The sequence below is a fragment of the Rhipicephalus microplus genome, chromosome 2 (genome assembly GCF_043290135.1).
Source record: "Rhipicephalus microplus isolate Deutch F79 chromosome 2, USDA_Rmic, whole genome shotgun sequence".
NCBI lineage: Eukaryota > Metazoa > Arthropoda > Arachnida > Ixodida > Ixodidae > Rhipicephalus > Rhipicephalus microplus.
Genome location: NC_134701.1, coordinates 295,124,551 through 295,150,223, shown reverse-complemented (window position 1 = coordinate 295,150,223; position 25,673 = coordinate 295,124,551). Strand labels below are relative to the sequence as shown.

Genomic DNA, 25,673 nt, shown 5'->3' with positions numbered 1-25,673 from the left:
AGAACAATGCTAAAAGTTACATCAATACATAAAACTAGTTTCAATACAAATCCTGAGTACAACAAAGCCAAGTCAAAAGCAGAAAAACTCAACTTATGCAGAACATGACTTCTTGAAAGAACTCTCAAAGCAGAAAAGACCTTGTCATAAAACCAGAGGTTGAGGGTGGAAGCATAGTAATCTTGCCTATAGCAAAATATAAAAACGGAGCTATCAGACAACTCAACAACACCCACTATCAAAAATTAGCCTTGGACCAGACTCAAGAATATCGTAATAGCTTACAACATATCATAACAAATTTTGTAGTCAAGGAATTCATCACACCCTCGAATCACCGGCTTCTCATGCCCAAAAACAAGCAAGCAGGGTTTTTTTTATCTGCTTCCAAAGATTCATGAGTATTACATACAGAAACTACGACAGCAATCCCAGCCAGACCTATAGTGTCCAAGAAACAATATACCCGGGTCACTATCAAATTTTCTAAATCATCAGTTGTCTAACATACCATCCACCCAACCATCTTTTCTTCAGTATACACCTTATTTCCTTTGAATAGTAAATTCTACAAATGAAACAAACACTTTCAGATCTGACCATTCTGTTAACATTAGATGTATGCTCTTTGTATACGAATATACCTATAACAGAACGAATCAAAGCAGTGTTAGAGTCACTCATAGAAAGCAAGCTGACATATAACGCTGAAGTTTATCACTCAATACTTGAATTAGTCCTGATGCTTGATTATTTTGAATTTGATTTGTCCTACTATCTACAAAGTTTTGGCACTAGTATGGGAACTCTTTTTGCACCAACATACACCAACATTTTTATGATACACTTAGAACTGTTGAAATCATCTCCAGTGAAGCCTTCTACCTATCTTCACTACATAGACGACATATTTATTATATGGGAACATGGCATAAGCACACCGATCAAATTCATTGAACACTGTATGTAAAAAGTTTCACTCTAGTATTAAATTTACCATGCACCATTCTCCAAATGAAATTAACTTCCTAGACACGGTAGTATTTATTGAAGCAGGACATTTAAAGACTGCACTTTTGTGGGATCTTGATATGGCGAGGACCACAACCACGCTCTTGGAGTGAAAGGACACAGTAGACTTGGTCGGAACAAACCAAATAACAACACACATTTATTTAACTAATTTAGAACGACGATATAGTCCGCCGAATTATCTAAACATCACTCGTGATCGAACACGCTAGGACATCCTTACACAATATTACCATACACTACAAAACATGACAAACACAATAACACGACAAACACACAATAACATGACAAACACAATAACACACCCAAGGCGGTGTCGCCAACGCTTGACTTACCACGAGGGTCCCAACGCGCAGCCCGCAGTGCCACGCACCCGGGACCCATGCTACAGACAATTGTTCACGGCAACCGCCACACGCAGAAGAGACTCGCTCAACTCTCGCCCTTTACCAAGGCTTGCCTTCCGCTAGGGATCACCGCTGGCGCCACCACTCTATCAACCATGATGATAGTGGTGATCACCGCTCGCTACCAATGACACCTATCGCCCAGTAGTTGTAACCTGATATGGGGCTTTTGGGCGAGACACGTGAGCCATGCAGCCCAGACAACTTTACAGGTGTTGTCAGCACCCCCACACTTTACAGAAAACCACCAGACAGTCAACAGTACCTAAATTACACTAGTCACTCAACACGGGATTTTCGTCATACAAGTGAGGGGTATATGAAGGATCTGTATCGATGACAATGAATAAGTCCACCACTTAAGTAACCTAAAGGAAACATTAGTTGAAAGAAATTATGCACAAAACACCCCAAGCAAGGTCTACAACAAAGCACGTAAAATAGATTGGAAAAGAAAACTAGTAAAAAAAAACCATAAGCACAACCTAACCAGCTGCCAGCATTTATAACCAAATACTCATTTATAACCAAATACTCCCTAACATAAATAATATTCTTCGTAAGTATTATTTAATACTGGAAAGTAACGAGCGCATTAGAAAAGCATTTCCCTAAGTACCAAAGATCGTATATTGGCACACTAGGAATATTAAGAACATGTTAGTACATACAAAAGTAAACTCTCACTCTTATGCGCAAACAACACCTTGCTCCCATCCAAGATCCAAGACTTACAAACACCTTCAATATGGCATGATAGTTTAAACCACCAGAAGTGATTATGTCCATCATATAAAATCTAGTTTTACCTGCACTAGTGGAAATATCTACATGATCAAGTGTTCGTATTGCCATAAACAGTACATTGGAGAAACAGGGCAGCCTGTTAGTAGTGTTAGATTAAACAGCCATTATGCGGACACGACAAAGAAATCACCGAAAGCAGTGGCACAGCATTTCGACGATCGAACTATACAACTTCACTCGAACTTCTGGTCTGCAAGAGACGGGAAATATATAGTCATACCTTATTCACAAATTCAAAACACTCTAACTAGCAGGTGTATATAACGTTTCTAAATGGGCTCTTGAATCCATTCCTTATGGTACATACACAAAGAAAACCAATGGCAATATTTACATCCTCAGCTCTCCCCTGCTTCCTTATTTTCATCTTATTCACGAAATACCTGTTCCCTCTTTACTCGTAAAATTCCCCCACGCTCTTCGACACCTTTGTGTCCAATGCTGCCTTCTCTCCCTCCATTACGGTGGAGGAGGGGGTACGGAGCGTTGACACTCTAGCAGTAAAGAAATCAGTTATGGTCTAGCCCTGAGGAAGACAAGTCAACTTGTCGAAAGGTTGGCTCGACACAACCCTTGTTTATGAATTTGTAACAATATGAGTGTGATAAGGTGTAGATTATTCTAGTCTTTCTGGCAAAGGCAGGCTGAGAGGAGGCTGTTACTACGCTGCCACCCTGACGATTGTGTAGCTAGGATGGAACCACCAACCCGGCGGCCTGACTGGGGTTTCATCAGGAGGCAGAGGTCCCCTCCACTGTATTTATGCATTGGCTGCTCCTGGCCTGCGGTTTGGAGTCATCGGTTTGGCAGAGCCTCGTCCCCTGCATGCATTGTGTGCGGGGCAGACAACCAGCACCTCTTGTATGTTTTCCCAGCACTTCGCGCACAATGAACCATCTTGCTCGCCACACTTCGTCGCCACAGTCTGCTCGCAGCTACACAGAGGGACCCTGCACGCCACCGCACTCAGGTCTTCAAGGCTGTTCTTCACTTTTTTGGAGGCACTGAACTGGTCAACTGCTTATAGAAGCTGCCCGCCACGTCTTCGGTCATGGACGCCTCTCTCTTTCACGTTTTTAATACCCTCACCCCACCCCTACAGGCACTGAGCTGTGCTCCCAATTAGAGCTGCTGAAGTTTAGTCTTCTTCTTTACTCAACCTCTCTCTCTCTCCGACAAATTATGTTAAATCGTGTTAATGAACACTGGTGGGTAACCACAGATTGAAATGACCTCCCTGATTTCTAATTTATGGTTCATTACATTAAAGAATCATTTTAGTAATAGTTTACAAGTTAAGCTGGTATTATGCATTCTACCGATGGATCCTTATCATACTTTCTTTTTTCAGGCACTTAATCAGGTTGTCTTATGGGACAAAATCATCAGGCGGGGAGATAATGCTCTTTTGGACTACAAGAACCTGAATACAAAGTACTACTTCTGGGATGATGGCCATGGACTGAAGTGAGTGAAATTACTACGCACTTAAGCTCTCTGCTTTTAGTTGATGGCATGCACATGGTGTCATGACCAGTCCGTCGATCATAGTCTTCAGTTTGTGTGCATAGTTTGTAGTGTACACGTATCCCAAAGTATTACGGCCACTAGCGTGGGTCCGGTCTTAGCGAGCCGCGGGGCACACGTTAATCATCGCCATGGCAAAAAAACATTGCTGCTGAAGGTTGCAACACTTTATTGTCTGCTGCAACACCAAAACGCAGTACAGAGCCCGTTGCAACAGGGGCGGCAAGAAAGCGAATGGGCTTATCCACGCCTCAGGCGTGAATTAGAAGAATGAGAATGAGAAGCTCGTGCATCCTTTTGGATGCACGAGCTTCTCATTCTGCGGGGCGAACATCGTTTTTCCACCGGGGTCATTTGCGCGCGCATTTATTTCATAAGCGAACAGGGAGGGGGGGGGGGGGGGGACTTACGGTTGCCGCGTTACTGTGGCATCGATCAGCGCGCGGCTCTCTTGCCCCCATAGCAGGCGGGAGCTTCTATGGGCTGCACTCTCAACACGAAAAAACGGTGCCAAAAGTGTACCTTGAGCTGCTGTTCACATATAGATGCGTTCTACACATAACAAACTGCCACCAGGGGCGACGTATGACCATTTGCAATGCTCATAGACTGTTGCGCCACCTAGTGGAATTCAGGACCATCCTCTCAAGGATGATTAGTAGGCAGACGCTCCCAATGCTGCCTTGTTCGGCGGTGCCAGCCGCAGGGTTAACGCGTAGCAAGAAACGAACACAAACCACTTTGTATGTTTCGTGCATCAGTGAATATATTGGACCGTCTGTGTCACAATAAGTCTGATTTGTTCTTGCGAGACGCGAAGTTTTTGTGGAAATTCGTGGCAACTCGTGCTTTCCATTATAGCCTGCAGAGTACAAATATCAGCTTTGCAAGATTTTCTGCAGCCACTTTGGATAGTTAAATGTTAACGTCTATTTCAGTTAAAACTCGCCTTGTTTCACGCGAGTATAGCATTCGTCATTGCTTTTGTAGTGCATGAATCCCATAACATTCATTGTGTGCGGAAAGTCTCTCAGGCTCGCGATTTGCGCTTCGAAACCTTGGCCTATGCTGCGCCGCTTGTTTTTTACGTTAGTTGATAGATGGCAGCACACTGCAAGCAACTTCTTTTTTGCTGGGTATCAGAGCGAAATGATCTCCGCACCCCCAGATAAAAGTGGTGAGTGACGCCGTGTGAATGTTGTGCGTGGTGAATGAGGCGTTGTTGGTGGTATCGAAGTCGTTTGGCGGAGATAATTCCTCATATTACTTTTAGCAGTGATGCTCAAAGAAACGGTCTTGACGTCGAGGATTTTTCACTGGACGTAGATGGTTGTCGACGCGCTGAGAATGACAGCGACGGTGAACGATCAGCTGCTAGCTCGCGAGCAGAGAGTTGCACTTCATGTCCCGTCATGCGTTAATGTTTTTTTACGCTCGGAGGTCACTTTGATTCTATTTATTTATAACATCCTTTAGCGAGCTCAAAATAAAAGCATACTTTTTCTTGTTCATTGAATGTATCCAAATTAAAGTGAATATTACAAAGCGCCGCATAGCACCAACACGCTCGAGCTCGACCAGCCAAGTTAAATGGTTAGAGCAATGAAATATGCAGTTACGACTGCAGTCCACACCTAACTTTTCCAGCAATTCACTGGTGCCGTCCGAACGGCGTTGTTCAACAACATTTCACAATTTTGTCATTGCAAAAAGCGTACGCATGTATTTGTTTCGATATCGTTGTTTCGATCGTGCTGATGAAACCTGCAACATGCAAGTGCAGGGAATTGTGAACTGTTAATCTGATCATAGCAGTGACACAAGTGCTACTTAGTGGGAAGTTAAATGCTTGTGTTCCGTTGAAGAAGCAGCTACATGATGCTTAGAGTGAAAGTAACGACAGCGTAATATGTTTGCAAACCATCGCTACCTTAAACATTCGTTCCTGTGGAGCCGCGACTGCGCGCTGTTTGCTAGTGGCCTACTACTGCGGCAAATCCGCCAGACAGGCTCAGCACAAATGATCTTGGAGGGCTGTTCAGTTCATACGTGAATTCTGGTTTGCACAGTTTTGTATAGCACTCACAGGATTACTCAAAGCATTGTTAATACACGGTCGATCAGCTGACACCATCACCCTTTGCACTGCGGCGAGAAATGAGGTAGTGTACCTTCAGCAGTTCCTATTGGTTGGGAAAGTACTTTGGTTTGATATACAATCATTTGATGATTAAGAGTTCATTCGGTGAAAGCGGCACGAGGAGTACGTCCGTGCATTCTATCTTTTGTTATGCGAGTTCACGAGTTGAGCATCCTTTCGCAGCCATCTTGGATTGCACAGTGCGCCACCTATAGGCCGTGGGCATTACGAATAGCCTTTAGTACCAGCATGCGCTGCCCGCCGGTGGCGCTTCTTATCAGCCGTCACTACACACGAGCCTTGTTGTAGTCAATCCACTGTGGCCATGCCACAGGAAACTTGGTTACTTAGAAAGTGCATGATTACTAAAATTAATATTGCTTCTAAAAGTGCTAGCCTTGCTTCGTAAAACATTCCAATGTGTTGCTATCGCAGTCATTGCTTCGCCCTGTTGGCGAAACTGACTTTTTTGTGATGGGAAGGGGGGGGGGGGGGGCAGAGCCTTTTGTGCATTTGATGCTTGCTTCGATGCACTTTTGATGAGTTTTTTTTTAAAGATGATTGTCTTTCTTGGGGACCTTCGACACAAGAATTCGGTCTGTCTGTATGTACATTTGTCTGTCTACTTCTAACGGCACCGGGTATTTGAAACGGCCGACCCCATTTGCAGCACCCACCAATGTTGCTCAAGATTTAGCGTTTATACTTGTGCACTTGTCAATTAAAAAGCAAATATTGCTCATGTCTGGGGCACCATAACACATATATATTTTGCATGTGTGTCTTTTACTAGAAAAGGCATACATAAGTAATTTTAAGGACCGTAGCGCTTATCACGCTGCGCTGACCATGCAACGTTTGCATGAAAAGATGAGTGTTTCCAACACTTTGCTAAGACGAGACGGTGGTGGCCCCTACCCGTCGTTTTGCGTTCCACACCTTATCACCTCTGAGACGGGTGCGCACACCTGTCTCAGGGCCTTGCGCTTCGTTTCCCGAGAAAATTGCCAGATGGCGCTCATGACTCATGTGTGACGAGACTTGATGCGCTCGTTCGCCTCCGCTGCACGCTCGAGGCACTCTAACGCAGCGCCTCCAGAATACCATTCACCGATTTTCTTGCGCAGCACATCAAACATATGTTTTGTTCACTCTCTCCACATGCAAAACTATAGTCTTTCGACGACATTTGTAGATTAATATGCAGATACGGGGCCAATTTTTCGTATTTTAGTATTGAGAAAAGTGCGTTTAAAGTTTCTATTTTCCTTTACCCCTATACAGTACCTCAAAATTGTGATGTTTGGTTTTTCTTGTGATATTTGACTTCCAGGACATGTGGCCCCTCTCATGTCCCTTTGTTCCCTTTCTTATTTTAAAAAGACAATAGTCTTTCTTGGGGTACTTCGACACCGAAATTTTGGTTTTACTATACATTGGTCTGTCCATCGGAACGATACCCTAAACGGCCAACCCCATCTGCAGCGCCCACCAATATTGTTCAAGTTTCAGCGTTTATACTTCTGCTATTGTCAATTAGGAAGCAATTATTGCACATATCTGTGGCACCGTAATAACCCGTTAATATTTTGTATATGCGTCTTTATACTAGAGAAGGCATACATAATTAATTCTAAGGACTGTAGCATTTATCACGCTGCGCTGACAATGCAACAGGATGCTCAAAAAGGCAAGTGTTCTCAAAGCTTTGCTAAAACGACACGGTAATGGCACTTCCTCGTCGCTTTGCATTCTACACCTTATCCTTTTCGAGACCAGTGTGATTTCGAAGATAACTGCCACATAGTGCTCATGTCTAACGTGCCTCGATGCGCTCGTTCGCCTTCGCTGCATGGATCGAGACTCTCTAACACAGTGCCTCCAGAACAGAATTCACCAATATTCTCGCGCAGAACATCAAATAAATGCTTTGTTCATTTTCTCTAGATGTAAGACTATCGTCTTTCGACGACATTTGCAGCGATACATTCAGATACGAGGCTAATTTTTTTTTCATAACCTCCTTTTTTGATCTACAGAGAACAAGTATGGACTTCAAACCTAGTTTTCTGTATGAAGGAGTGGTGTCATAAAGACGACATAAAACATACTGTAATCTAATAAGGCCATATAATGAAACAATTACAAATCCTTATACTGATTTTCTTAGTAGCATTATTAAGTCTTGCTTCTTGATAATTAACTATAATTTAATAATTTTTATGTGTAGAGAAACATTCAGCTGTGACAGAAAAGGGCTTCTGCCATGACAGCCTATGCAGTCTTCACAAATAACGGCACTGGTCGCACTCGAATTTTTGGGCAGTTTATTGAATGATGGCAGTCAGGCAGATAAAAATTCGTCCCCCTGATTCATAGGCATTCTATAGGTACTTTGGCCTGTAAAACGCTTCATCATAAGGCTGGTAACGAAGACGCTAATCTACGAGGCTTTTTTTGGCTCGGAACATTCATATACACCTTTGGCAATGCGAAGCACGAATCCAAGCATGTCTGAATTGCTTCACTCTATTTGGTCGCGAAGTGCTCGGCCGCGGGGTTCTTGAAGCTGGCGGGTGATATGCTTGGCGAGAGATGACTAAAAGCGCGAAGTGCGCAGCTACGATCATGAAGAATTGGCAGGCAATATGCTTAGTCTCACGTTGTCAAACCAGGGTCCTCAAGTGCGTGCTAGTGAAGTGCCTGCCTGACAGCCTCGCGATGCACTACCGCCAGAAGGTGAAGGAAGCACCCTAAGATATGTCCGGTATTGTGACTCCTGAATAGAGAGCTCGTTAGATGGCAGAAGTGCTGTGTTCTGCGCATCCAGAGTGAGATCAGGTAAAAAAGCAGGCCTGGATGAACGGTGTCAGGTTTCTCGCATTTTCTACTCGAAGAAAACGTCCCAACGCCTGCCAGCACCAGTTGTACATCTAGCAATGGTGTCCGCACTTGCTGCTGAATATGCTCCAGTTGTGGAAGATGGTTACCCATATTAAGTAAATAAAATTATGTAGTGATTCTCCTCACATCATCGTGAAATGCAACATCTAGCTCTCATCAGACGAAAAACGATCTTCCTTGTGCAGTGCTCGGTGCCGCTATCACTGCGGCAGGAGCAGCCACATGTCATGATTTTGTCGGTGTGTGCGCGACATCATCTGCAGCAAGTGCCATTGTTGACATTTTACGATGCGGTGTGAGTTGTTCCGGCCTTCTGCACCAGCTCGTACCAACACAAAGTCAGTGAATCGGGACAAGCCTCGTATTATCGGGCAGTACACGAATACGCCTCCGGTGACATCTGTGAGTGGAGTCAACATAGTCCTTCTACAAACAGGACGAGTGTGAGTTCAGTGCAGGTCACAAAGGTGTCTTGTACGCATCCTTCTCGACAGCAGCAGCCGGAGCACATTTATTTGAACGGACCTCTCAAGGTTCCTCAGATGCCCAGTTATTGGAACCGAAGAACTTCCTTTGGCAACGTTCAGCCACGCTAAGCGGCACCAAGTAATGCACACTCGAAAAGTAGCTTTGACTCTCCGAGGCCAACGTAGGGACATACTGGTTACCGTGAAGGCCTTGGAGGTACCTGAAGCTTGTACGGTAACAAGCACACCGATCAGGAGCACCATCTTAGAGCTTTTGAGCAAGAAGGACAACGATGTAGTGGACAACTTTCATCCTGACACATGGCACCCACAGGAAATAAGCCTCTTACTTAGTTCTGATGTATATTGGAAAGTGACTACTGGAAGTATTGAGTGCTTGACCAGCAAGCTCATGGCTATGAAAACTAAGTTCGGATGGACCATTCAGGAAACACTAGAACTCACCAGAAGTTCACCTACAAGTGCTCTCTTTCTGAATTGCAGATCGCCTTTTTGACTGCGGTGCTTCATTGATGTGGCATCAGAGTCAGGTCTTCTACTGAGGTAAAGGACAAGGCTCTGCTAGCATTCGAGCCGTTTGAAGCGAGCACTGTTGACTTGTATGGGTGGAACAAAGTGCTGCTCGAGGCTCAAGTTGCAGAGATATCTTAAGTAGCGATATTATTAAATTAGCCAAATGCTATCTGCAACCGCTGTTCAACTGGTTGAAGGAACAGCTCGAACTCTTGAGGCAGCATGGCACAGCAATAACAGTGGGTATTAAGGAAGAACAGGCAAAGCAAGTTGAAGAACCAAGGCCACTAGGGGATGTCTATTATACGCCTCACCATGCAGTCATCGGCCAAGATGCTAGTGTGACAAAGCTTTGCGCGGTGTTTGATGCCTCATCACATGTGCTAGGTCATCCATGCCACAACAGTGTCCTGCTGGAGGCTACGAGGCTCAACGCTGATGTTATGCAGTTGCTACTTGTCTTCCAAAGCCAACCACTTGTTGATGGCGTATTCGGTAGGGCGTTTTCGAGCACTCTGAATAATGGCTGTGCAAAGCCCTCGGACTATCTTTAGTTGGTTCTTTCAGAGCATCAGCCTTTGACTCTGAGCACTCCCAATCACTCAGACTTCAAAGTGAAAGCGTGGCGCGATCTGACCAGGAGGACGGATCACGTAACACAAGCCTGCCAATCCCGTGGTTGCTGGCAGGTGAACGAGGTGAGCAGCGCGAGCATGCATTTCGGAAAGGGTATCACCGAACGCATAATTCTTAATGCAAGTTTGTTGTTAATGGCGTTTTTGCACGTGTGTGGAGCGAATTTACATCTACGAAGTCATAAATGCATCATGTCAATAACAAGGCGGTTATCGAAGGCTGAGGAAATGTCAATGCTGTTGTTACAGCAGCTTGCAGACAGCCTTGTCATTTGCCTGGAAGATAGCAGCTCGAATGAGCACGATCGCCTGATTTGTGTGCTGAGCTCGGAAAGCTTTCGCTACATCCAGGCATGTTAGAGAGAGAGAGAGAAAGAATATAAGAAAGGTCAGACATGTCAGAGATGTCCACTGAACTGATTGGCACTATTTGTTGACGCAGGGCAGCAATGTTTACCACGGCCGGGCTAGACTGCACCTGCACGCTCGCTTTTTACGGCCTTTGCATGGGGTGTAGTACATGCCTTTCGCCACTCCTTTCAGAGGGGCGCTGCGACCCTGACCTTCCTGCGTCGCTCTGTGCAGCACGCGCAACGCCGGCGCACGAGTTTGAGCGCGCTTTTCTACTCACAGTGTGTTGAAAAACAAGTTGCTTAAACGTTGAAGACGGACAAATGGTTTATGGCATTGCTCATACCTGATGATGCTGGACTTAGACCTATGTACCTCCGAAGACTGGAGTTTGCTGGCAGTGTCACAAACCCCGAAGTGTGCGCATGATCGTAGCTTTTTTGTGACAGAACGTGCCATATCACATACACCTTACAAGTTGTCTGGGTACGCTGAATGCTTTCTTCCGTCACATTCTATTTGATGCAAAAGAAACATGGCCTTTTCCTCGCCTTTCTGTGCATCTGTTGTGACTTAAATATTTAACATATGCATGGTGCTTGCTTTTGCGATAAAATTGGGACGCATTTTTCTCTTCTTTCAGCAATCGTCCTATCATAGTCTGGCATCGACCAGTGCGATGAGCGTCGCTGTTTATTGTTTGCGTGTAAACACTTACTGTTTCTTGTTCAGTGACAGCGTCTAGTGAAGTTACAACGTCCAGATCTGTTTCGTTGGTCTCCACTCTTTGCTTCCTCGATGTTTGATATAGAGGCGAAGCTCGTGAAACAGTATCCTTGCGAAGCTTCTATGCAATTGGAATCAAGTAGGAAGGATAGTTCCGAAAATAGTAGGTGCGTAGTCAGGAATAAGTATTCTGATGCGGAACCCAGGCACATAGTCTTCATCGTGCAGGTATCTGCTGCATACGACTGTCGATGCAGACTTGTCGTTGATGATGACGTTGTGTTTCACAATATTCTTTTGTCACTCGGTGCACAGTTCGGTATTGTTTGGGAATTGGAGAGAAGAAACGCTGGGTGTTTTCCATGAACGGAACACAGCAATACATCTTTACACAGCTAATATATGTCCATGTGCGTAATGCGCATACTGAATGTTGAGCGACTGCCTTCTTGACTCGAGAAATCGCTGTAGACTGAACACTGACAAAGCACCGAATGAAATGCAGTCTTTGGGAGTAAATCCCACAATAAAGCAAGCCACACCAGAGATAAAAGGAAATCGACAACAACCTGCTTGTAGCACTAAGCCACAAGAGAATTCATACAAATTTTTTAGAAAAAAAGCTGAACTGCGTGTCGAAAAGTTCTAATGTAATGCGTAATGTAAGTTTTGGGCACAGTCAGCCATGTCTACAGAAATTCCGAGACACTTTCGATAGACTTGGAAGTGTGCCAAACCAAGCGTAAAATATAGTGAATTAGAGAGTTCTCCGAGATAGCGCGATGAGACTGTAGGCGTGAAGCGAGCAGGCGTTATTACAGGTCGAGACTAGCTTTTATGATTTTTATGAAGTCGTTATAAACTTTTATGATTATGTATCTTTCATGGTGCAGGTTTGCATATTTTTCTCATTACCATCGAAAGAGAAATCTCTGGTGTCTGGCCACCAAGTGCATACTTCGAAGCGCAGAGCAGACGTTTTGCCTGCACTTGTTGGTCTGTCATGCTGCTGTCTTTGTTATTTTTGGTCAGCTGTAATGACATTGTTTTTTTTAGTCCTGGTATTAAAAATTTCATTGTTGGCAAGTATATTTTATAGGTGAGCACCGGCATTCCGAAGGTAAAAGTTGGCTGGTAGCATTATCTCAAGCTAATCTGCCTCTAAATGGGCTTTCTAAAGTGTGCACTATTTCGTTGCAGTTGGCTTTTCATCAACTTCTTGTGACACAAAAGGCAACAAAGGTTTGCTACCACGTGGCTTGTATGTCCAGTGTACATACTTGTGTGGAAAAATTCAACTTGTGGTTCAGAAACTGCAGTGAATTTTGGAGAGGCACCTCATGGGTGATAATGAGCGGCTGAAGTGCGTATTTGAACACGTCCAGAACATTATTCCTATCCTCTTCAAAGCTCCATGGAGCATTCCTGAGTACTACGAGATAATCATCGACAAAATGGAAGACTATTTACTTTTGAATTATCAAGTCTGTCAACCAAAACCTATTCAAAAGTGCCAGAAAAAAGTCGCTCAGTATTGGGGCTAAAATAGACCCGATGTCTCGGAAGCAGTGTACTTGAATCGGGTCTGATTTAGCCTCGATCCTGAGCGACATTTTTCTAGTGCACTTGGATCAGTTGACAGACTTGATAAATCAAATGTAATGAGTTATTCATTTCGTTAACTGATGTCACATAGTACAATCAAAGCCCGCAATAATGAAATCCCGAAGGAACGAAATTTGCAACGCGACAGAAAATTTTCTGAGCACTGGCGAATGGCCATAGAAGTCAATGCATTTCGTAACTCGCAGCTGCAAAACATATTTTTTACCGCAAAACCTCATTAACGAAATTTTTTAAAAATAAGACTGCACAAATAATTTACTCTTGTGACATTAAGTGCATTTAAAAACTGCTCAGATGCATTCGTGGTACCATTAAATTGTGCTAAACTATCACCACAGCGCGCTTGGCCATCATTCTTCACACACACACAAAAAGCTAGAGACACTGATGATGATGATGGTGGGTGACTGCACTGTGTCCCAACTAAAAGAGTATTTAATTAACTGTACCCACTACATTTTTAAAAACAAATCACAAGAATCTGAGGCCACTTTGTAGTAGGCACGTGTTAATATTTTAATGGGTTGACGCAGAAACAACTGCTTGTTATGTTGACTTGTAATCATGGGCTACGTAGCCAAATCTATATTCTTATGTAATTTCTTACATTGGCTTTGCGCACCTGTTAAGAAATTCCAGGTCGCCTCAGCATCGATGAGCTCATTTGTGCAGTTAAAGACGTAATCATGCGCAAAGGAATGAGTGTTGAAGTCATCAGCAGCAGTGTGCGAGGCGGGCGATATTAATGATTTAAGGCCTGAACAGCGACAGAAAAGAACGACCCCATAAAATGTGTTAAATGTCCTGGACACAATTCACTCGTTTTTTGGCGATGATGATGACGACGTGGCAATAAACCTCTGTTTACAATACGAGCCAAGAGCTATGAAATCGCTGCAGGGAAAGGCTTGGTAAAGTAAGCTCTCAAACGAGGGTGTGTTAAAGGCAGAAGTCGCGACAACTGGACCGAGGTTTTAATACCACAAGGATCAAGCAGCCGCGCGGATAGCGATCGTTCGTCGTCGCCTTCTCTTCTCCCTTGGTGAAGCCGCATGACCCCTTACCTTCATTACAATCACTCCCGGGCAATAAGGGAGCCATTTTGGTGACGGGCTAGCGCACACAGGGGGATCATAGTATTTCTTAATCTTGGACTTGTGAACAATTTCTTGTCCGCAACGACGCTTGTCCATAGACGTATTGCACGGCTCCACGAGGTAATTTACTGCAGACGTTTGTGGCAATACACAATAAGGGCCACAGTACTTCGACGATAGCTTGTGGGAGAGTCCCGCAGGAGTAAATGGAACCCACAAGCATACTAGTGTGCCGGGATCAAAGTATGTCGCAGTAGTCAATTCATTGGGGCAATGTTTTTGATGACTTCTTCTATGCGGTGTGAATGAACGAGGAAGCTGGCGGCATTCTTCGGCATATGCGGCTGCTCTTGAAACAGTTGTGAACTCGGAAGGGAGTCAGGCCAGTATGGAAGAAAGGTATTCATTGTGGAAAAATTTTCATGTTCATAAAGAACGGTGAGAATGTCGTGGTGCTTTGTTTTGCCGTGTTGTATGCATACGTGGCGAAAGGTGGTATGCTGTCCCGATCGGTGTGGTCAGATGAAGCGTACGTAGACAATATATCGCCAAGAGTGCGGTTGAAACAGTCTATCATCCCATTAGTTTAGGAATGATATGTTGTGGTAGTGCAGTGTATGGTGCGACACTTCTTCAGCAATGCTGCAACAGCATCGGATACAAAGACATGGCCGAGGTCGCTGAGTAATTCTCGAGGCGTTCCATGCCTTAAAACAAGGTTTCGGAGTATGAAGCTAGCGACGTCTTTTGCGGTAGCAGAAATTAGTGCTGATGTTTCAGCATACCGTGTCAGGTGATTGATGGCCACTGTAACGCAGCGGTTGCTGCTCGGAGTGTAAGGATGCGGACCGTGTAAGTCGATTCCCACACGCTCAAGAAGTCGGGCTGTGCAACGTAGTGCTTGTAACGTGCTGGCAATATGTTGAGGTGACTTCTTGCTTCTCTGTCATGCAGGGCACAACCGGATGTCCTGGCTAACGAAACGGTAGTAGTAACAAAACCCTGCCAATAGTACGGAAGGTGCAGGCGTGTGTATAAGACATCAGCGAGACCACATTGGAAATCATTCTGAACTGTGGCGCAGATGTCGGAGTGGAGTTGTCGAGGAATAACAAGCAGCCATTTTCGGCCAATCCAGTTGTAGCTGCGGTGGTTGAGCAGGTTGTCTCGAACGGCGAAGTGTAGGGCTTGGTGGTCCGAGAGATAGGAGAAGGCGTTTTGTTCGAGAGGAAGTCCAGAAGTGAAGTGATCCAGGCGTCATTACGTTGCTGAGAAATAGATGAGCATGTCAGAAATGTTGATGGCAAAGGCGCTGCCCACGGGAATAGATGAGTAGATGAGCTCAGCAAGCAAAGGTGAGTGCGATAGGGCACCCGCATCAGAATGCTTTCGACAAGAACAGTAAATAACACGCATCTCAAATTATTACAGGCACAATGCCCAGCGAGTAAGCCAACCGTTAAGATATTTTAGGGAAGATAGCCAGCCTAGGGCATGATGATCGGTCACAATATCAAATGGACATCCATACAGGTATGATTGAAATTTGAAAGCAGTTTTTCTTGGGTTTCGTGAATGTGCGGCTGGTGTAAGCAACGACATACTCTTCAAAGCCACCTTTGCATTGGGCAAGTACGGCACAGAGCCCGACGCCACTATTGTCAGAGTGAAGCTCTGTTGATGCTGACGGATTGAAAGGCTGTAGTATTGGCGAGGCAGTGACAAGGCCCTGAAATTGTTGAAATGCATTTTCGCAGGCCTGTGACCATGCTGGTAGATCAGAGCTGTCGGCAAGAAGGTTGGTCAAAGTGGTCATGATTGAAGCAGAATTACAAATAAAGCGTCAGAAGAACACAAACGGATAAGCTTCAAAGCTTTTTAACAGTGGTTGGTTTCCGGAACGCGGCATCGGCACTAAGTTTCACAGGATCCGGAAGGATACAGTGTTCCGAAACCACATGGCTGAGGATGGCAAGATGGCGGGCAGCGAAGTGCCATTTCTTTAAATTACGCCTGGTCTGGAACTGCGTAGTGGGACACTACCGCAACCTATCACTGGGGCCACAACCTGTCACAATGGCTCATGCGGGACTGTCTCAGGGCTCTCTCGATGCTGCACCAACGCCTGTTTTCTGCCCTGGCACACTCCGGCAGCGTGACCCCCCATGTTCAGTAGTACAGATGAGCACGATGTGGAAGACTGGGTTGCCAAGTATGAGCTGGTGGCCCCTTGCAATAAGTGGGATGTCAGCGACAAGCTGACTAACCGGAACTTCTACTTCACCGACAATGCAGAACTCTGGCATAAGGATCACCACACTGATTGCACCACGTGGTCAGATTTCACTAAGTTCACGGAGATCTTCTTTGGATGCTGTGCCGTACGCCGGCTTTGAGTTGAACAGTGCGTGCGTGGCAGAGTCAAAAGATAGTGAAACATTCACGAGCTAGATTGAGGATGTGCTCTCGCTTTCCAAGCTCGTCGACTCATCTCTGGACAAATTGGGCTAAATCAAGCACATTCTAAATGGCATTGAAGACGATGCATTCCAGATACTTGCTGCGAAATGTCCTCAAACAGTCGCAGATGTCATTCAGCTCTACCAGAGTTATGATGAGCTGCGCAGGCAGTGCACTTCCACTTGTGGCGCTGCTCATACCGCAGGCTTTTCATTTCTAGTCTTTTGCCATGAAAGCGCCAATAATACGGCATTACTGCCGCAGATAAAGCAGTTTATCCCCAAGGAAGTTGCACGGCAACTCTCTATCATTACCACCTGATCGGAGCCGATGGCGTTCTTGAAACCTTCTCTTCGTCAAGTCATGGGGACGCAAGTTGCCGAAGCACCGCCCTCTAGTGGGACTCTGTTGCCTGGAGCTGCCCCACTCACCTACGCTGTCGTTGTGGCTTGGGTGTGTTTTCCACCGCCCCCTGTCGCCTACGAAGCTATTGGCAGAGTTTACACGTCTCACCCACTACCGAGCACTTCCACCAATTCAAACGAGGGTGTGTTAAGGCAGGAGTCACGACAACTAGATACAGGTTTTAATACCACAAGGGCCAACTAACAGCGTGGGTAGTGATCACTCGTCGTCGTTTTTCTCTTCTTTCTTGGTCAAGCCCACAGTGTAAGATACAAACAGTTTTAAGTGGGGATACTTGCGAGACGGGATCGACCAGATAAAGTAACAGCAACGCGTGCCCGTCGGACCGCTGCGGGGAACACGTACCTATCAGGGAGTAGAGGCAATTTGAAGATAGAAAAAGGCGTTGCTATAACAACTGGCCCTTCGCGGAAATTTGAATTTAATGACACAGGAGCGTTGCTCGCGCCAAAGGATGAAAATCGATTACTGTTTCCTGCAAGCATGAGGGAGGCTTGAGACACACGGAGAGCACGGTCTCCCTGCTTTTCTATGGAAAGAATGCCAACATTTGAAGGTGGTTCTCGCACATTCTGTCAGCTTAATACAGCTTGGGGCTCAGCAGATATGCACATATGTAATTGGCATCTTTTCCAAAATTTGTATGAAGTGGCTCTTGATTTAAATGTGCTGGTTTTCGTGCACTTGCTGATGGTAGGTGGTGCACTCGGATCGGCAAGCTGAATCTGGGGAGCGTGTGGATGTTGAGGGAGGGACAAACATTCTTTTGACGCAGTGATGTTCCGTGCCGAGAATTTTTCCTTATTTAGAGAATCATTTCCTGTCATTTTGAGCCAAAGGGAAAAATTGAATCTTCACGATATTGCAGGGAATTTTAGAAATGGTTAAATTCTCCTATGACGACCAATAATTAGCTGTCACAATGCACTTTATCTGCTGTAATTGGTTCTGGCCCATGCACCACACAAACATAACATTTTGAGGTTTTTTTTTGATGTTTATGCGGAGCAATTTCTAGTTCACTATTGGTGTTAGACTTGAAGCCCATGGTGTACAGTGTACTAACTGTATATGAAATAATAAAATCATGCTTTTGTTGTGCTGCAGTGGAGGGGCTAGTCCAGATATCAAGAGTCTCCAGTACGTGAAACACGTGTAATTAAGGCATGCGTGTGCGTGGATGGGGGTGGAAATTATTATTGTTGTGCGGTGAAATATGCAGAAAATGATGCTGGAAATTTTGTCCTTTGCACGGAAAAATTCCTGAAATAGAGAGTTTTCATGTCTACGAATGGGAATTCTTCGGCGTTTCCAAGCACCTCAATGCCATATTCTTTTTTGTTAATATTGCCATGTTCCATTTCTCAAGTTTTGTTATAGCCCCAATACATTACACAATTCTCAGCGCAAACCGCGCCTGCAGTTTTCGAGAAGCTTCTGGACTGTAGTGGGTAATTTCGATAAGATCACGCCCACTCCGCGAACTGTACAGATTATTCTGGAACCTACGTCACCTCCAGCTATAACGCTAGAACATTCGATGGCAAAAGTATAAATGCCGACACACTTCGCTGCTTGTCAGTAGTTGATCGACGGCCGACGCTTCTTTCACTGCTATCTGTGCAAGACTTGGTTTGGTTTGGTTTGCTTTTATTCAAGGCAAAATTGAACAAGATTGCCTTGGGGGACACGACTAAAGGCTAAGTAAAAGCCTGACTTGGTCATGCCACCCTGGCAGCAAAGTACAAACATACCGCAAGTACAGTACTCGGAAACTTACAACAACACGTGTTATCTTGCGCGGGTACCATAGTCAAACAGGAACTGCCAGAAGTGTGAATAAAAGAATAGAAATATAAACAGTCCTTATTCGAGTGGTGGCAAATACAAAAAAATGCATGTTTTCTATCAAATAAATTAACAAGAAACATCTTGACTAGAAAATCGAGTTGCTCTACAAGACAAATTAGAGTATAATAAACAACAGGCAAGGGATAATAATGAACAAGGTGCAACAGGTGCAATTACAGACTGCGACTGTAATCCGACTCTCCGTTTACCGGGCACAGGTTCGCCCAAATAAACAGTTGAATCCCAGCATAATGTCTCCTGCCTTCGGCCACGTCACGAACCCGTGACAATATGCATGAGCATAAATTAGTTCTTGTTGGCGACCTGAACATTGCCATGCTTTCAAGTACAACAAAACAGGTGTAGTTTTGTATGCTTCTTGATTCGTACGTGTTGTCAAATGTGATGCTGCAGTCAACTCGCATTTCACCAAAAAGCGCTACGTTATTACAAATTTACCACATGAAAGCTTGTTTTTTGAGACATTAAACATTACACTTATTGATCATTTGCCGATGTATTTAGTTATTGATAAGTGTCATAATGAATCAAACCCAAACTACAAATTTTGGTGCCAGAATATAAACGAAAACTCGCAGTTTCGAGATGCTATCTCTAGCGAAAATTGGGCAGCAGTGCTCTCGTGCTCATCAGCTAACGCAGCTCATGACTGTTTTTTAGAGACAATTTCCCGTACTTGCAAGCGCTGTTTTCCCTACAAAGAAATAAAAAAGTTGTAACGTTCACGGAAACCGTGGGTCACAAAGAACCTGTTAAAAATGATGAATGAGAAAAATAGCATGTATCAGCTATTTTTTTAAAATCTCGATCCAAACGCATTGGAGTTTTTTCGAAATTATAGAAGTAACTTGACTAAACTTATGAAAAAAGCAAAACGCAATTATTATGCTTGCATGTTCGAGGGCGTTTCAAGGGTCAAGGAGATGTGGAGCAAGTTAAATTCAATCACTACATTTCATAAAACTAATTTTCGTGTAGAAGAGATAACTGAAGGTGATCGAACATACATGGGCAAAGAATTGGCTCAGAAATTTAATAATCATCCTACTTTCTTTGTGGACAGTGCCAGTGACACTACCGCACTATATTACATGCCCACACAAACACTAGCTTTGTCAGTTTATCTGTCCCCAACAAACGAATACGAAGTTATGAGTGTTTTAAAAAGAACTGAAGAAAAGTAAATCGGAAGATATTGATGGTTTAAAGATGGCCCCAGTTTGTTCCTTCATAGATAAAGTGATGCCCTTAAAATACATTTTTAACCTAATTTTAGGTATTTTCCCACAATGTATGAAACACGCAAAAGTTACAGTGCTGTTTAAGGAAAGAGACAAAATTGATTTAAAAAACTATAGGCCCATATCCATTCTACCACTGTTTTCAAAGCCCATGGAAACGTTAATATTTATAAAAATGCTGAACTTCTTTGCAAAACACTCGATAATTACTCCAACACAGTATGGTTTCAAGGTCAGGGCGGTCGACAGATGTAACGTTGTTACGGCAAAAGGCAATCAAATTGGGCAACTTTATATAAAGGACAGGAAACTTACCCTAGGCATATTTGTTGGCTTCTCGAAGGCCTTTGACTGGATAAATCACAATACTGTCTTATAAAAGCTGCCCTATTATGGCATCAGAATAATTTCACTGAATTTAATCACCAGGTATTTGAGCGATAGGAAACAGTGTGTAACGAACCTCCTCGCATCGGCGGCCGAGCAAGCCCTAGAACGTTCTCAATGGAGAGGGGTGTGGGGATGCAGGGTTGCGTCTTTCGCGGACAGCCCTCGTACCGTCTCTCCCTTTACCCCAGCCTTCGCTGCGCATCGCGCCGACGAAATGATAATTTTCTGGAATCTCGCGCGGAAGGTATTTAACCGAGCAGCAGAGATGGGAGATCAGGAGAAGAAGGAAGTTAACGCCAGTGTGCGTGGGGTATTCCGCCGCGTCTGTCGGTGAAGGTTTTGTCCTTAGTGACAAAGCAGGAGAAGAAGAAAGTATGCGCCAGAGTGCGTAGGGTGTTTCGCCTTGTGGGCAAAGCCTTTTGTCTTCCGTGACAAAGGAGGAGAAGAAGAGGATTTCCACCTGAGGGGTGAAGACTCGAGCTACAGGCAAGAGTGTGTGTCTACCGCTATCGAGCGAAGACGCGTGGCAACAGCTGCGTGTGTGAAGCCGACGTGTTTCCGGCGAAGAAGTTTGGATGTTTCCTGGAAGAGAAACTTCGGGGGCAGCGGAGCGACAACAACACTGGACTTTGAGTGAGTGATTCTCGGAAGAGTATCGTTCAGACTTTTGTTCCAAGAACTTTGGACTGAATAAGTTTTCTCAACTCTTTAGTCTTTAAGTGTCTTGGTTGTTCGATGCATGCGACTGCATTGTAGTGCGTATTGTTGTCTGTGTCCGTCGTTTCGAGTGTGGCTGATTGTACTGTGTAGTACATTGTTTGATTGGTGACATATTGTATTCAACGGTTGTCGAGTGTGCATACTTGTGTATCGTTTTGATCTGCCATAACTGAGAATATAATTTTGTTTTGTTTATCAACTCTCGGCTCTGACTTGTTCTTTGGGCCACAGCCAGCGTCTGCTGGCGCGCCAAATAGGACCACATCTAAATAGGACTACTTCTAAATTGTCCACGCTTTCGTGGTGCGGTTCGGGGGGCCGATACTTCGGCCCTTGGAATTAACCCGGCGATTGCCTCCCTAATTAACGGGACCTGTGACATATGCGGATGACACTTCCTTGTTTTTCACAGGCATCGATGTGAATGATCTAATTTCAACAACACGACACTAGATGACTTGTTTGCATGATCAACTGCTAATTCCCTTCAAATCAACTGCTCAAAAATCAAAGCGGTTCTGTTTCGTTCCGAATGAACAACGCACGAGGCTACATCAAAACTTCATCTGCATAATTCTGCGATTGATTTTTCTTTGACAGCAAAATCTTTGAGCATTGTTTTTCATGAGCATATGTTGTGGGATTCACATAGTAAACTGGTAACAAAGAAGTTAAGTAAAGCTCTCGGCATGCTTAGGATATGTCAGTCATTTTTACCGACTACTCGGATGTTATTGATCTATAATACGCTTTCTTATTTCCAGTTATGGTATGGTATTTTGGTGTAGGGAAACAGCACCTTACACTCTAAGCAGAATTTACTCTTACATAAAAAAAAAATTCCTTACGTTCTATTGCAAATGCCGAGTATAATGCACATACCTTGTCCTTATTCTATAATTTTAGAGATTTCAAAACATGTATGACTATTGCTTATTAGCACACCTAAAATTTGAAATAAAGAAAGGAAATGACAACCTTATCTCACTAGCATGCGTATTAAAGCACAGCACCTCGTCTCGACCTACTAGACCGAGCGATTATTGGAAGCTTCCTCGATGCCGAAGAAACTACGGTTTCCAAAAGCTGAAATATTCACTTCCACACATACTAAATAACTTCCGTGTTTCATTGCAGTGGTTGCGCTTTCTTTTGCGACAGGAATTGTCCAGTCTATTTTTTACGTGATGCAAAAAAAAGTAACTTTGTATACTACTCATTCCTACTTTTGTATTTCTTCAAAGAGTGCAATCTTGCCTACATGTATGAAATATTTAATATTGTGCCACTTTCAACTATGTGTTTGTTGTCTGTTTACTGTTTTAGTTGATCTCACGAATGCTGTCACTTTTTCTGCCTTGTTTGTTGGCATGTAGGGCTAGTCAAGCTGCGTTTGTATTGCAGCTTTTCCATACCACATATTATATCTTTGTTGTGACTACAAAAAAAATCAATATCAATGTGTAACTATGCAGTAAATAAACTTCAAATTTCAAATAGTAGTATGGAACATTACTGTTTTGATGACCAGTAAAGCAGAACTTGAACAAGATGGCACCACAAGTTCTTTTTTGGCAAACGGGAATGATGAAACAGCACTTCGTGGCGCTTTCTGAACGCCGGTGATGCTACTGATCTCGCTGGTTGCTATAGCAACAGTACATAGAACTTCTTTTTATTTTTAAGTTGCGCTGGCTTGCCGATAGATGTGCTGCCGGCAGCGGTCCAATGGATGCGTGTTGCTGTTACTTTATCTGGTTGATCGCGTCCCATAAGAATGCCAAGAAGTGTCTACCTTGATTGTTTGTATCTTACACCGCTGTCAAGCCGCATGTCCACTACCTTCATTACAGCTCATTGACTTTTAGCAATAAAGGTGTTTTTAGTCAGTTCTTTGTCTTTTCTGCCTCATTCTCACGGTAATGAGATTCCTGCAAGAGTTTTTTTTTTTTTCTTGCTTTCCCCATCCATTTTTATTGCAGGTTTTAACTGTACTCGGGAGCATTGAAGAGAATAAGAACAATGTTCTGGACATGTTCAGGCACACACTTCAGCTGCTCGTTATCACCCACGAGGTGCCTCTGCAAAATTCGCTGCAGTTTCTGGACCTCTAGATGAAGTTTCAGCATCACTGTGTGTGCTGGGCATACAAGCCGCTTGGTAGCAAATTTTCGTTGCCTTTTGTGTCTGATCACATGAAGTTGGTTAAGACGTCGGTGGTGCAGGTAACACTTCACTCAAGTCTTACGTGCACTGCATGGAAGAAAGCTTTGCCAAACAGGTGCAGGGGCTGAAGGCAGCCAGGTACCCCCAGCACCTGATCACTTTAGTTGCTGAAAAAGTGCACAAAGCAACTATGATGCGACTGAAAGCGGTCACAGTGGTAGATGAAAGCCATGATGAGCACAGAAGAGTGGCAGTGGTTCCCTACATGCACCGTAAGACACACTATTGTATTGGTGAACGAATCGTAGTCAGTTTTGTCAGTACCTGAGAAGTTATCTCTTCTAGGCGTGCCGTATCACTTCATCATTGAAAAAGCCAAGATAGGTGTGTGCAATCAATCATTGAGACAAGTTTGTAGATTGCTCACAGTTCTGCTTTCCTGTGGCCAAGTTTATGTAGGGCAGACAGAGCATTGTTCTATAAATGTCCAAGTGCAATAGGGTGCATAAAGGGGCGGATGGGCATCTCGCGGCACATGGTCGAGAATGTGGGTGTGAACTATTTCTAGATAACACTGCAGTGTTGTATCGGGACTCTGAGATTGACTCGAGATTAATTGTCAAGGCCACTGATACAAAGAAGGAGGATTCAGTTGCAGTTAGTGCTTCTTCGATTACCTTGGCAAGCAAGAAGTTTCACTTTCTTTTTACGTGTGCATGGTGCTGTAACGTAGTCAAGCCTTGGCACTTCCTGTGCTGATGCTATCTGTGCGATGTGTAATTAGTTTTTCATCACTTAGACCATTAGCAGGAATAGACTCTGTAGTATGTCTGTATAGTTTTCTTGCCTTTCTTTTCTGGTGGCTACATCTGTATATTTGGTGTTACCATTAACTAAAACTTCAGTTAGCACTTGTCCTGTCTTGCGCGTCTTTCATGCTTACCAACCACTGCCTATAAAGCACCTGACACTGCAGGAAGCAAGGCACCGTTTTCTCTCATACAAGACAACTTCAGATTACCGAGACTTTCTGCAAAAGACACTTTAGACACAAAGTGTCCTATTATGTATGTAATCATTGACCATTGCGAGAGCACTTGCATGCTGTTCATTTCCACCTGAAAATTCTTAGTCTGTTACTGTTAAGTGATTTAAATGTATCCAAAATGCCTTGTACTTCAGCACCTGTGTGTGGTACATACACTGCATAGAATGCTACTTCTTGAACTAGAAATCTCTTCTAGAAGCATGCTGAAGATGAGTTAACTAAGGGCTGAAGCACTGAGTTGAAAGAATAAATTCTTTGATAACTTCGTTGTTGTTAGTTTTTGTTGTAGGAATTGAACTGCTTGTAAGTTTATTTTTTTAATTTTTATGACAAAATATCTGCATGCGAGCATCAATGTGACACCACAGATTTTATTTATTTATTTTTTCATAGTTTTGGCCTCACTGGGCCAACCATATCTAGGGTCCTAAAGGTTGGCATGTTAGCCCTAGAATAAATTTCGCAGCCTTGCATTATATTTTCACGTGTTGCCGCAAGAGTTGGGTCTGGTTGGGAATGGCTTACCAGTTGCTGCAAAACATGTCTTCTTTCAGGGGCAACAAGAATGTGACCCTCACGCTGTCCTGGAACATAATCCCCAATGCAGGCAGCCTGCCCAACATCCTAGGCACAGGCATGCACTCATTCTCTTTTCCCGTGGAGTACACCACCTCAAGGGTGTAGGGTGGCTGTAAATAATACCAGGGCTGGGCAAATAAATGTTTTTTCTATCGACTGGTCTCCAGAGCACTTTAGGGAGCTGCACTGTGCATTGATAGCATCAGAGTGTCGAGAATATGATAATCATCAGAGGATGTCATCTTTTATGCAGGCTTTCCAGCACTATCACTTCTACTCACGCAAACCCTTGAATAAACTGGAGTATTCACGTTCTGCGTGCAATCTTCACAAAATGATCTGCAATGATCTCCAACACTACAGAGCCTTCGTGGGTGAAACCTCAATACATCACCATGAATACATCCGGCAATGGAAATATCAGCTTCAATGTTTCAATGCCTTGAGCGTAATGGAGCTCACTTTTCTTCTTGAGACACATAAATCTTTCTACGAATTTTGCATGGCCCTTGCCACTC

General features: G+C 44.0%; 1 protein-coding gene across 1 annotated transcript in view; it reads left to right on the top strand.

Moving 5' to 3' along the window:
• Nucleotides 1-25,311, top strand: part of Spase22-23 (Signal peptidase complex subunit Spase22-23) — a 34,952-nt gene extending 9,641 nt beyond the window's left edge. Inside the window, exons 4-5 of the mRNA XM_037429677.2 lie at nt 3,598-3,713; nt 25,131-25,311. Of these exons, the coding sequence (XP_037285574.1) occupies nt 3,598-3,713; nt 25,131-25,260 (246 nt within the window). The 3' untranslated portion in view covers nt 25,261-25,311. The remainder of the gene's footprint in view (nt 1-3,597; nt 3,714-25,130) is intronic.
• Nucleotides 25,312-25,673: the final 362 nt, after the last annotated feature.